A 13083-nucleotide genomic window follows, 5' to 3' on the forward strand; every position below is an offset into this window, starting at 1 on the left:
TTCAGAGAGCATGAATATATTTCACTTCATTAGAAAATAATATGCCACACTGGCATTTGGACAGAAATGAAGCCTGCTTGCTAGAACACATTTTTTTCCACAGAATTTCCCCCTTATATCATTATCAGCACACCAAGGCCTGCCCAGTACCATGGTTCTCTCCCCAGCAGGATTCTCTTTTATTTCCTTCATGGATGGTGGGAAGCTTGCCATGATTTCTTCACATCTCCAATGGAGCCATGATAACACGTCAAAACAAAAGCCATTCTGTTCTGGAATATTTCTCAAACCTAGGGAGAGAAACAGGACCAAGGTCAGAAGGGTAAGTGTGGCAACTGGAAGAGAAATTATTAGATCAAGGTGATGCAACATATCAGTTTACAACTGGTGAGAAATCCACGTTTTCTAAGCCTGACTCAGATGGCCTGGATGTCAGGCCAGGAGTCAGGAGCTGTGGATGGCACATGGGCTGGACCTGACACAGAGTCCCTGTGAAATGGGAAATGCTCCATCCTGAGACACAGCCAAGAGTCCCAGGGAAGCCAGCAGCCCCTGCAGGCCAGCAGGACACAGCACTCAGCCGCCCAGAAGCAGCTCGTTTCCATGCGGGACAAATCCCGTACCTCCCAAACCTCTGTTAGCCCACTGAACTTCTGACTAACAACATTAAAATACACTTTGGCAAGTGCTGCTTGAAAACTTTCCAACCTCTGCACTAAATCGTGCTTAACTCCAAGTCAACACACCTGAAGGGCCAGCAAAGGGGCTGTGCAGCCTAAAGGAAATCTTTGGAGAGGACTCTCAGCCTGAGCTTCCAGACAGCTTTTAAAGACTCCTTTCTATTCTCCATCCCTACCTCCTGCACTTCTCCCAGATGCAGAGTTACAGAGGTGATCTCTCAGGCACAGAGTGCCCCCAGAGGAACCACTATTTACTCCACTTCTGAAGTGTCCACCCTCACCACCTGTCCATCCCACTGTTCCTTTGTGTTCACCTCACCCAAGCAATTTCTGACCTGAAGCACGCCATGTAGTTTGGTTTCAATATCATATGTTCTTCATTGTGCATTTTTATTTTTTATGTTTCTACTGATGCATTTGCACTAGGAAAGTACTTGTTAAATGCTAAATCAATACCCCAGTGCTCTAAAGCCAAAGTGAGAGCACTGGCCACACTACACCTACAATACTGTAACAAGTTTAATCACTTTGCATCACTTTGAGTGCTCCTTCGTGAAATGACTGCAAAATGCTGCCAAACAGCTTCATTTCATTTTCCTCTAGTGACCAGGTGAATATGGGCAGCAGCCATCTCTAAAAATAGGAAAATGGGAGGCTGAAGTTCATTTCCAGGCTAAGAAGACCAGAGATGAAAATTCCTCTGGTCCTGAATGTTTTTCCTGGCACATTTTTGCATGCTCAGTGGCACAGCAATTGTCCTTCTTTCATAAGATGCACAAATAATGTTTTGGTATTACATATGAAACATTGCTTATGTGGCCATAAATAACAGAAAATCTTATTCTGAAAAGGTCCTTTAAAACCCTCTGCATAGCAAATTGGAATTTTACTTTTTTTTTAAAGCTTGATACATTTCCCCATTTGCCTACTGCACTTGAAGCAAGAATGGACAGCTGTAAAAGGGAGCCCTCCTCACCATGACGTTCTCTTCACCTTCTGCTCCCTAGCATGAGCTCAGAATTTGTTCTAAAGATGATATGTTGCTTTCCTTGCCTGTGCCTGATACCTGCAGAGGAACCAAAGCAAAGTCTTCATCCATACACTTCCACTCCACACATCCTTGAGAACAAACCAAGTCGTGTGAAGTTGCTTAGACACAATTGGAACCTGCTTATGAAAAGCTTACCAGGGTAAATGACCTTAGAGGAACATCAGCCAGCACCTACCTGAGAGAAACAAGAGGGACAGATCGGGGGCAGAAAGGACATTTTAACCTGTTTGGTAGTAACTGACAGGTGTAATCAGCACATAATTGCTCTCTGAAACTTCTCACCCCGACAGGTGAAAATCTAACAGCTCAAAAGGTTTGCCAATGTTTTCTTCAGTGCTGTGATCAAACACTGCCTTGTCCTGAGCTCCTGTAAAGCCTCAGCCTGATGGAGTGAGTGTCAGCTTAGCTGGTTTCATTTCGGTGCCACTGGCTGGAGAGATTCGCATGAGCTGCAGCCACAAGTTCTGTCAAATACATTCAATATGCCTTCAAATGGCATGAAAATTTCACAACTTTGATTCATAAATTCCTCATGCTGTCCTTGGCTTTTATGTCAACATGATAAAGTCAGCTTTCCTGTCTTGAAACTTCGTGTGCCCAACCCATTTCCAGACCCACAATTCTGTGTTTTCCTTTGAGCATGGAGGGAAGGTGGGCAGAGAGACCTTTGCCATGTTCACCAGCCTAGCTGGGTTAAACACTCACCTGTCAAATGCAGGAAGGGATGAGAAATGTAAGGAGGCCCCATGCCCATGAATTGTTTCCTCAGTGGCATCACGAGATTCAGGGCTGCCGGCTCCCAGACAGACATTCCTCCTCCACTTTTCACCACGCACTGCTGCAGCAAGGCAAGTGCTTCTGGGAACAGGCTGGAGACTGGATCCCAGCTGAAAGTAGCCCTTCAAAAATAGCAATTTTTAAACTGAATCATTTTCCAAATCACACTCTAAAATTACTTCCCTTCCTGGCAAGCTCCCTGCAGCTCATCGGTACACAGGAAAGCATGGACTTGGAGGATGCAGATTTCTCAGGAGCTGCACCAATCCCATTCTGCAGGTTTCTGCACCCATCCATCCATGCATCTGTCTGTCTATCCCTCCCCTCTGCACCAGGAAGTTCAACTGCAGAATACAGGGACCACGTCTCTAACCTTAACAGAGAGATTTACAACGAACTCTTCTCCTTCCCTCCAAATTCTTGTCAAGAGAAATGGCAGTCTACAGAACTGTCCAACTGGCCTTTCAGTCCTTTCAAAAACTGAGCTGTTCACTTGGAGAGCTGAAGGATGCTGGCCTCTCCTGAAAGACCAGGTACTGGTTAGGCTGAGGTTCAAAAAAAATGGGTGAGATTCAAAAAAATCTGGTAACTGGTTTGTTGCCTAATGGTCTACAAGAATTCAACAATGGGTTGTGCATTCAGAAATTATCCTTTGCAGGGCCTCAGAAATATTACTGTATCTTCCTGAGTAGTAGAATAGTAGCTTTCCATTATTAAAATGTATTAAAAATCCCTTGCATGCTAAGCCACTGACTGAAATTTCCCAGTGCAAAGCAATAATAGAAAACAAATTAGCAAAACTAATGCAGGAAGAGCATAAGCCATCAGAGTGGAAGGTTCTCCCACAAAATGTGAAATTTCATACCAAAAATTATGAGGAAAGTAAGTCATGTGAACACAGAACTACCCTCACAAGAGCAGGGTGCCTGTGGCTTCCATCAGCAGCACAGGCAAGTGAGAACACATTAACGTGCTCAGGATGCTCGGAGCACTAGGCAGAATCAGGCCTTCTGAAATCGGCTATTCATCAGATTTAAATTGAATGTAATTGGCAGCACTAATTAGATCATTCTCTCTCTCAGTGAGAGCAGTGAAAGTGAGAAAGTGGTAGTTAGATCACTGAGCCTCAGGAAAAATAGAAACAAAAGGCCATTGCGTATTCATAAATTAGCAGGAAGAATGAAGGAATCTCTGATTTAAACAGCGATTGTTTCCTGTTTCTCTCAAACCTGTGGAAATATTCTCCTTGTCAAACCATGTTTCTGGTTAACAATAGTGTTTCTCTACAGCTCAGTATCCCCCAGCAGTTTGACCTAGCAACCCAAAACCTGCACTGGCTGACTCCTACATCCCACCCTGACTTGATTTTGAGTTTGGAAGCACAAGAAATGGTTCCCAGAGGATTCTCAAGTTCATCTCATCAGCTTCTTCAGCTCTGCTCCCATGAAAGCCAGAGTGCTACTGGCAGAGCACTGGGGGCTTACAGAGCCCAGCTACCTGGAAACAGTTTCATGCCAAGACTCTACATGGACCACCTCCAAAATCAACATGCAAGATGTCTCAGTTGTCAACCAAATTGTCTGCAACAGGCAACTCATGGCTTCAAGTAAGCCTGCCTGTTTTCTCTCTCCCCTCCCCAAAAGTTCACCCTGATACAGAGAGAAGACAAGAGAACACAAAAGGTGATTTGGGTCACGGGACTGGTTTTCTGCTTCAAAACCTAAAAAGGGCCTGGGGAGGATGAGGAGACACTGGTAACATCTGAGGTTCCATGGAAACACACACTCATCCCCAAATACTTTGTAGTTAGTATACTTTTCACTGCCTCAATCTGTCATCACACGAAGTCAGGTACTGCGAAGAGCCCTCTATCCTGAAGTATCCAGATTTCTAACTCAAAAATTGGGCATATTCCTTTCTGTTATGCATTGTGACTGAAACCCTTGCTCACAATGCTACCAAGGCACTGATTGCATAGACTACCAATTACCTCATCCATTTCTTTTCATTACAAGGTAATAATAAAGAGACTGTCCCCTGAAGTCCAGTAGGAGGTACAAGTGAAGAACAGCACCATCTCACTGCCTGTGCAGCTTGTCAAGCTCCATAAGGCCACTCACTGGAAAATAATTTCCTTGGTACATGTTACAGATAAAAACTAATTTATACAGCCCATCTTGGGCTGTATGGAGAGCAACACAAAACCACCTGCAAATTAAGTCCAGCTGCAGGAGCAGTTACAAATCTATTTGCCTTTGGTTACTGTTGAGGTAGAAAATATGTCCAGCTATTGCAAACAAGCTGTACATTTCAGGTCAGGGACTGTATGGCATGTTTACCTTCACATTGCTTGAGATGCTTCCAAATAACTGCTTGAGACATTTCCATGCCAATGTAGTGGTAAAAAGGTCCTGAATTATGTACTTGATATTTTTTCTTGGCAAATATTTGCTACAGAGTCAGTGGGGATGTGTATGAGTGAAGCTTGTACTGGAACCAAGAGTACAAATATGGAGGTCTTGGTATCCCTGAAGTAGAAAAAAGTGGTCTTGCCAATTTGCTTGTGAGTCACACTGTCAAACCATGGCTGAGAATTCAGAAGACTTTACCCATAGGAAAACAAAAACAACAAAAACCCAACTGTTCCCTTAAAAGGAATAACAGTAACTGGTCTTTTTCATGTTTAAAGTACCATTTTAAACTTTATTCTTTAATAAAGAGATGCGATGTTTAGCAGTACAACCTATTTGCAGACAATGGTTTAATTAAACATTTAATGAGCCCATCTCATTTCTTTGCACGAGCTTCACTTTAAACAGACACTCTAGTAATACAAACACCACACTTTTGTTATTGAAATAATTGCTTTCACAAACACTGACCTCCTGACAAACCAAATGGCTGGTGCTATGCCTACAGTACTCCCACAGCTCAGGGATCTAATTTTAGCATCAAGCCTGATTTACAGTTGACCATCAGCTTTTAAAAAAATTCTAGAAAAACAGTTTTAAAGACAGTGATTTTTTTTTCACCAAATCCCTCAAGATTTCATTCAATTATTCAAGAAAGTTTAGAAAAGCATCCTTCATTTAACCATATAACAGCCTTTAGGAGTGTTACCCAAGCAGGGGGCAGCAGCAGCTTGAGGATGTTTCCTCAGACTCTCATATCTGGATCAGAGCAACCAAAACCATCACCTTCCTTTAAGCCACAGCTTTGGAGGATTTTTTATCTAGCTAATGGAGTTTTTCCAGTGACTTTGGAAAGGACCAAACATTTTCAGTGGGACTTTAATGAAAAAACCCCAACTTTTTCCCCCTAGCTTTATAACCAAAAAAACCTGAAGTATTTCTGCAAAACTATGACAAATTTTCAAGACTCCATGCAAAAAAATCTTAGTGAAATGAGTTGTCAAAACATTTTGAAAATCTGTCAACAGCTCGAATTCTTAGAAACCATGATTCGGTGATGCTGGAAATACAATCTTGTCCATGCTGAAGCAGCTAAACCACGTCCCTTGCTGCTTCAGCTGAGCTTTTTTTTTCATGGAAAGTTACTGGTAGGCTTTCATATCCATGATGTGATTCCTCCAGCTAATCAGCATCCCACCAGCATCATCCTTTCCCAGGCAGGACATCTCCAGAGAGGCCACGGCAGGCTCCAGAGCCAGCCAGCTTCTACTGCTTGGAAAGAAAGGAAATGGCCAACTTTTCACTCCCCATCTAGGAGCCAGCCATCCCCCAAGACAGGAAAATGCGTGGCATGGTGAGGTATGACTTACACAAACCTTGCTAACCTACCAAGAACATGAGGGGCCTCTCACAGTCAGTGAAATTGCTGAGAACTCCAGAGAGCCAAACCCTCATTTTTTAATGTTCCCAATAGGAAAGTAAAAAAACAGCAACAAAAACAACCAAACAACAACAACAAAAAAAATCCCCAGTCTTACTTCCTCTGCAAACACAACAGCACCAGGAATCTAAACCGTGATACCCATCTGCAGCAACAAAATTCCTGCAAACTCAGGTAAATTAGCTCAGTTTTACATCAAATGACACAGTGGATTGCATGTAATCATCCCTGGATTACCACAGTGGAAATATAGAAATATAGTAGAAATATAGTTATTTCTAACTATAGTCATTGGCACTAAATGGCCCATTTCTGATCTGTTAAGCCCTTGACCATCCATGGGAGGCTTTCCACTGATTTCAATGGTCTTTTGATTTGGTCTGATATACTTTCCCTATGTTTTTCTGCTTCTTGTGTCCTTGAGATCTGCTATTGTTTTCCACAGCTATTGGGTTTGTGATTTATTTGTTTCATTTTTTTTTATTATTTTTATTCAGTTTTAGTATTTATAATGCGACACATTATAAATTTATAATGGGACACTTTGAAATAGGAGACACTTTTTTTCTTAAGGGTTGCAAGTGGTACTGGTCTCCTTGAGCACAACAGGAGATTAGAAATCTTCTTTGATACTTCTTGACACTTTCCTTTCACCTCTGCTGAACAAAATGCTTTGGCTCAAAAGCAATAACAGCAAAACCCCAAAGTTGAGGCATGTTAGTGGCTATCAAAACATGATCCTTTGATTAGAGTACTTTGTAAACTAATTAATTGCATTTTATGTGTGGCCTGTTGCTAGGAAGCATAGGTGTAAACCCAAGCCATTTTCTTCACCTGACAAGTATGAACAGCCTGTTAGAAAGGAAGTTCTTCTGCTATGGATGTGGCCAAGAGATAACTGCCAATGATGTGAATTCTCATGGCAAAGCAAAATTTCTCAGATCCAAAATAAGAAAGAAATGTGTGAAGCTATGGAGAAGTTCTAGTGATGGCAAATAGCCCTTTGCTAAAAGACATCATGTAGCTACCAAGAGGCAGGAAATATTTTCCTGTAGACCAAAAAAAAAAAAAAAAAAAAAAAAAAAAGAAAAAAAAAGAAAAAAAGAGAAAAAAAGAGAAAAAATAGAAGCTAGGCTAAAAACACCCATAAACCAGGGCACAAGCTCCCATCCCAGTGAGACTGACACTGGCAACTGTAAATTGTGGGGAGCATTTCCTCCTCCAAGCCCAGATCTTTCCTACACGTGTTATCAACCCCTACACATATGTTTGCAGGACTGGCATCACTCCCATCCTCTCCGCAATACTTTATCAGTGAGAATTCTCATTTTATTTAAAAAATACGAATGTAATTATTTACTTCAAGTCTCCCAGGAAAGGACTGCAGTTCTTACTGCAGCATAACAGATAAGGCTACAGTGTTTGTTCCAAGGAAAACAGCGAAGACAGAATCCAACATCTTAGGGGGGGAAGAAAAATCACCTTTCAGGCACTGGCTAAGATTAAATGGGCATTTGGCACCGAACCCAAAATGTATCATTTTCTTGGGTCTACCTCTGTGGAATCAGATCAGAAACAACCATTCATGCATCCAGAAATGGCTGAAATTAAGTAATTAGCGCTCCACCGACCACCACCAACTCCCTCAAAAACACCCTGTTGGCACCGGGCGTAGAGGAGAGGTTCGGAAGCCGAAGCAGCCCGGCAGGGGCCAAGGCGCATCCCACACGTGGCGAGGGAGCAGCGCGTTCTCCGCGTTCCCCCCGCCCGGCCGGTGCGGCGCTGGGAGCGGCGGGCAGGGCCGGGCCGGGCAGGGCCGGGCCGGGCAGGGCCGGGCAGGGCAGGGCAGGGCCAGGCCGGGCAAGGCAGGACCGGGCAGGGCAAGGCAGGACCGGGCAGGGCAGGGCAGGGCCGGGCAGGGCAGGACCGGGCAGGGCCGGGCAGGGCAGGGCCGGGCAGGGCAGGGCAGGGCAGGGCAGGGCCGGGCAGGGCAGAACCGGGCAGGGCCGGGCAGGGCAGGGCAGGGCAGGGCAGGACCGGGCAGGGCAGGGCAGGGCCGGGCAGGGCAGGGCCGGGCAGGGCAGGGCAGGGCAGGGCAGGGCAGGGCAGGGCAGGGCAGGGCAGGGCCGGGCCGGGCCGGGGAGGGCCGGGCCGGGGAGGGCCGGGCCGGGCAGGGCAGGGCCGGGCCGGACCGGGCCGGGCGGCTCCGTCCCGCCCCATCCCTCCCCCGGGCCGGGCGCGGCGGTCCCCGGGGGCGCGGCAGCGGCGGCTCCAGCGGCCCGGGCCGGGCGGGAGGCGGCAGCGGGGCTGCGGGAGCCTCCCCGCCGGGGATGCGGCTCCCCGGGGGACGCGCCGCACGCTCCCGCCCTCCGCCCGCCGTCGACCGGGCGCCGCGCGGAGCCTCCGCCTCCGCCTCCCCGCGGCGTCTCCCCCGCGGCGGGGCCGCCGCCGCCGCCGCCCCGCATGGCCAGAGCGAGCCGGGCGGTGCGCGCCGCCGAGCCCGCGCCGCAGCAGCCCGCGGCCCCGGGGGCTCGGGGCGTCGGGCCGAGGGCGGGCGGGCGAGGCCAACGGCCCCGGGGCGCCGCCGCCGCCGGCAGCCGGGCGGGCGGCCCCGCCGGGGGATGACTCAGAGCCGCGGCCCCTGCAGCGAAGCCGCCGCCGCGCCGGGCTCCGCGCAGCGCCGCCCCATGCCCGCGCCCCCCGCCGGGGGCCGCCCGCCGCCCGCCGCGCCCGCCGCGCCGCGCACCGGATGATGCCCCCGCGGGGGGCGGTGGGCTCCTGCCGCCGGCGGCGCCTGGCGCCCCTCAACGAGGACAACGGGCGGTTCCTGCTGCTGGCCGCCCTCATCGCGGCGTACCTGAGCGCCGGCGCCACCGTCTTCTCGGTCCTCGAGAGCCCGTCGGAGGCGGCGGCGCAGCTCCGCTGGAACCGGACCCTCCACAACTTCAGCCGCATCTTCAACATCAGCCTGCCGGAGCTGCGCGCCTTCCTGCGGAGCTACGAGGCGGCCATGGCCGCGGGCATCCGCGTCGACGCCCTGCGGCCCCGCTGGGACTTCCCCGGCGCCTTCTACTTCGTGGGCACCGTCGTCTCCACCATAGGTGAGCGCCGCCCCGACGGCCCCGCGGAGCAGACCCGCCCGTCCGGGGGATGCCGCTGCTCCGGCCCCGTCGTTATAGCGACCAAAGTTTGGGGAGAGAGGCGCCGCCGCGTTGCTGTGGCAACCGGGGCTTCGCGGCGCGTCCGGGTCCCTCTGTCCCCGCTGACCTCCCGTCCCCAGGGTCGCGGTCCCATCGCCCCCACCCCGCTGCTCGGAGCCGGGGACCGGCGCCGCTCCCGCCCCGCAGCGCTCCGGCTCCCGCGCGTTCGCAGGAGCGCCGGCCGTCGTGGCTGCGGGAGCCCCGTCCCTCCCCAGCAAACTTCTGCTGCCGGCGGCTGGGCTTCTCGGTTCTGCCGGCCCGCAGGAGCGAGCGGGGCTGGCCGCTGCCCGCCTAGCGCTGCCTGCCCCGGGACGCGCCCGCCGGGCGAGCGGCTCGAATGTACCGGGAGAGGCGGCGCGGGGGCCGGCAGCAGCGGGCTGATGGGGATGCTGAGCGAGAGGCAGGCTTTCGCCGAGCCTGGCCGCTCAACTTGGTACCGGCTTTAAGCGCTGGCAAAGTTAGGATGTGTGCGTGTTTAAAGACGCGAGGCACACGATGTCGTGTCTTCCAGCTGTTAGCACGATACAATGTTCTCAGTGTATCGCTGCAGTTCTTCGTGTCCCATAGGTGTTTAGGAAGAGCGGCACTTTGTAAAGCAAATGATGAGTTTTGGTGGGAGGATTTTTTCCTTTTAACTCTGTGGCTATCTACTACTCTTGGACTATTGCCTGAGAAACTCTGTCCCTGAGCACGAGATCTTAGCGGTCTTAACTCTGCCAGTTCTTAAGTTTTGTTGGAAGCCAGGTGTCTTCTGAGCAAAAATGTCGTGTTTTCCCTTTGTTGTAAAAGAAGAAACTCGCAGCTCATTGTTGCATTTACATTCATTAGGTATGGAAAATGTTTTATCAATAATGACTAATCCGTATAATGGAGTCGTGATGTGAGTACAGCAGTGTTGTCAGGTATTGTTACTTTTTGCATTGAAAAATCCAGTTAACTTCTGCTTTGCAATTACATTTGGTAGCCCGGTCATTAAAACACTGTTTTAATGAAGGATTAAGATTTCTTCATCACAGGAACATTTATTTAAAAGAGATCTTTTTGACTGATCAGAATGAATTAACAAAAAAAGCCAATGTTTTAACAAACCCATCCTTTCATTACACCTGCCGTGGGAAACAGAAATCTTCGGGTGATGTGTAAACACGCTGCTTCCCTGCCAGCTCTGGCTTCTCTGAGGTTATTGAAATGCAAAATGTTTCCTCTTACTTTGCATTTGTTTCCATCTCCACCTCATTGCCCCATCTGTAGTCTGCCATAGCTGGGCAGAGGGAGTGCAGGACTCAGCAGGGAGTTCTGCCTGGTCCTGACAGGTGTAAATGGCAGAACCAAGAGTTGTGTTTCTCATGTTCCTGTAGCACCAACCGAGGGCGGTGCTCTCTCCTTAGAGTAAGTCATGTCACATCTCACATGCGAGGTGGAGGCTGAAGACTGTTTTTTTTTCATGTGCAGCAAAGGCTGGATTCTGACAAGTGTTCCCCAAGTCGTACCTTCTCTTGGAATGCTACCTGCCAGTGCTTACTCCTGGATTTCTTACAGCACTGGGTGTGAGTTCAGAGAGCCACAGAGCAAAGATTTGCTCTGAGTGAGGAGATGCAGCAGAAGGTGGCTGGAAGTGAGGTTGAGACGTGCCTGTGGGCACAGTGAAGGCCGTGGCAGAGCTGCTGTGCTGGGGGTGCCCATCTGCACAGCCTTGCAGGAGTGCCAGCATCCCGAGGCTGCTGCGCTCCATCGGGCATGGCTTTCACCAGCTACACGTACAGCTCCTGCACATGAAGAGGAGCTGCTGCCCCCACCTCAGCGCTTCTCTTCGTGTGCCTCCTCAGGCTGCTGCAGCTCGTAGAGGCAAAGCCCGTGGTGAGCTCAGCTGCAGCAGGGTTTCTTCCACCACGCAGTTGTATTCGGTTATTTTTGGCAGTTCCTCCTCAGCAAAAGCAAAAAAATCCAATGAATTCACTAGTTGTCCCACTAAAATATGATGCTGTGCTCTTAGTCAAAGGTGCACAAAGCTGTCTGGCTCGTGGTCCCAGCACAGGAAAAACCAAATGGCAGGGCAGCAAGACGTCACCTGGGTGAGCAGTTCCAAAGCCATTCTTTCAAGGTCCATTTTTGACCCTTCCAGCCAGCTTGTGTGTGCACCTACCCACCTGGACTACCTTGATTCCACCAGCAGCTCACACACCACGTTATCCTGGCTCTGGGCAATTTGATTTACTTTTGTGTCATGCTTAATTGACAAGAATGCTGTTTTTACCCAACCTTGCCAAGAACTACCAGACATGCAGAGTCAAAACAGCTTGCCTTCCTCAACAGCTTCATCAGTTAGGTGTGTCAAAGCAACTTTGTTACTCCAGCTAAACACACAACTACCCTAGAGAGATGGTGGAAAGCTTCCTTACTCACTGCCTAACAAGCAGCAAGTATACTCAATGTCTCTCAAGGGTAAATCACCCACAGGTTACTCAGCTTCTCATCTGTAGAGGACTCCAACTCACTGGAATCTTGCTATGTCTTTTCAAGCCCTCGCTCTGTTCTCGACAGTTTTAATAAAACTACTAAATCTTTCACATGTAGGCATTGAAATACAGTCATCCAGGGACAGGGCTGCAAGTTCTCCTGGAGCTTGTGTAAGCTGAGCTGAGAAAGACTCCAGTTCTTCATCCTTCTGTGAGCCACAAGTGTTAGGAATGGCTGGACTGGGAGAGACCTGTTCTGTCCACACTCCTTGAGCTGGCTTTTTGCAGAGTCAAGCAGCTCCCCTCCTTCAGGTGCCTCCTTGGCTGCAGTTCTGCACTTTCCTAATTCCTGAGAGACAATAAAACTCTCTGTGTGAGAAACATGTTAACGGGGTCTTTAAGAAGTGAGAGTTGAATTTCTAATTTTAAAGCATTTTCCTGAATAGCCCACAAAGTGGGTGGCTTATAGTCCATAAAACACCCTCTTGATAGCACTCTGGGCATTCAGTTTTTTATTACTGTATTGTTTGTGCTTGAATAATGAAATGTTGAGTCTGTTTTCCTTAGACACATCTGGATTTTCAGAGCTATGTAAGAAGATCCTTCCGTCTAATTTCTGATTGCTTGCTGTCAGGCTACACCATCTATTCAGTCATTATTTTTCACTCCAAAAGGTACTAGGTTTCTAGGCTACTATTATTATTATTATTATTATTGTTATTGTTATTGTTATTGTTATTATTAATATTATTTCTTTAAGGAGCAGCTAGGTAGAATTTATTCTTGATTGTTTGGTCTGACTGTAGACTTTGGTTTTCAGTTGGGTTTTTTCCTCCCTGCCCCCCTCCCCAAATGCGAACCACCTACTGTACTTTGTTAAAGTCTGAAAGCAAAAATATAACTCAGACCAGGTTTCTTCCTGGCAAAATGTTACAGATGCAGCCATAATCAGTCCTACCTTTCCCCATATTCTGGTAGCAGAGACTTACTCTGCCTAGCATACCAGGCAACTCTGGAATGCCAGAAGATCTGGATTTCTGACTCAGTCCCTGAGTCTGGACTTTGCA

General features: G+C 48.6%; 1 protein-coding gene and 1 long non-coding RNA gene across 5 annotated transcripts in view; one reads left to right on the forward strand and one right to left on the reverse strand.

The window, feature by feature from the left end:
* On the reverse strand, positions 1 to 9436 carry LOC111926602 (uncharacterized). The gene is made up of 4 exons (XR_015283803.1): positions 9218 to 9436; positions 2437 to 2630; positions 1657 to 1746; positions 1 to 290 (listed from the first exon to the last, which is right to left on the reverse strand). It is a non-coding gene; the product is annotated as an uncharacterized LOC111926602 (long non-coding RNA).
* KCNK12 (potassium two pore domain channel subfamily K member 12) overlaps positions 9067 to 13083 on the forward strand; it is a 25498-nt gene continuing 21481 nt past the window's right edge. The window contains exon 1 of one of the 4 annotated variants that reach the window (XM_086879025.1): positions 9067 to 9461. In XM_086879025.1, coding sequence (XP_086735151.1) covers positions 9110 to 9461 — 352 coding nt within the window. In that variant the 5' untranslated portion in view covers positions 9067 to 9109. The remainder of the gene's footprint in view (positions 9462 to 13083) is intronic. The other 3 variants (XM_086879026.1, XM_086879024.1, XM_086879027.1) reach the window with 3 other exon arrangements.

The sequence above is a fragment of the Cyanistes caeruleus genome, chromosome 2 (assembly GCF_971803275.1).
Source record: "Cyanistes caeruleus chromosome 2, bCyaCae1.hap1.1, whole genome shotgun sequence".
Taxonomy (NCBI): Eukaryota; Metazoa; Chordata; class Aves; order Passeriformes; family Paridae; genus Cyanistes; species Cyanistes caeruleus.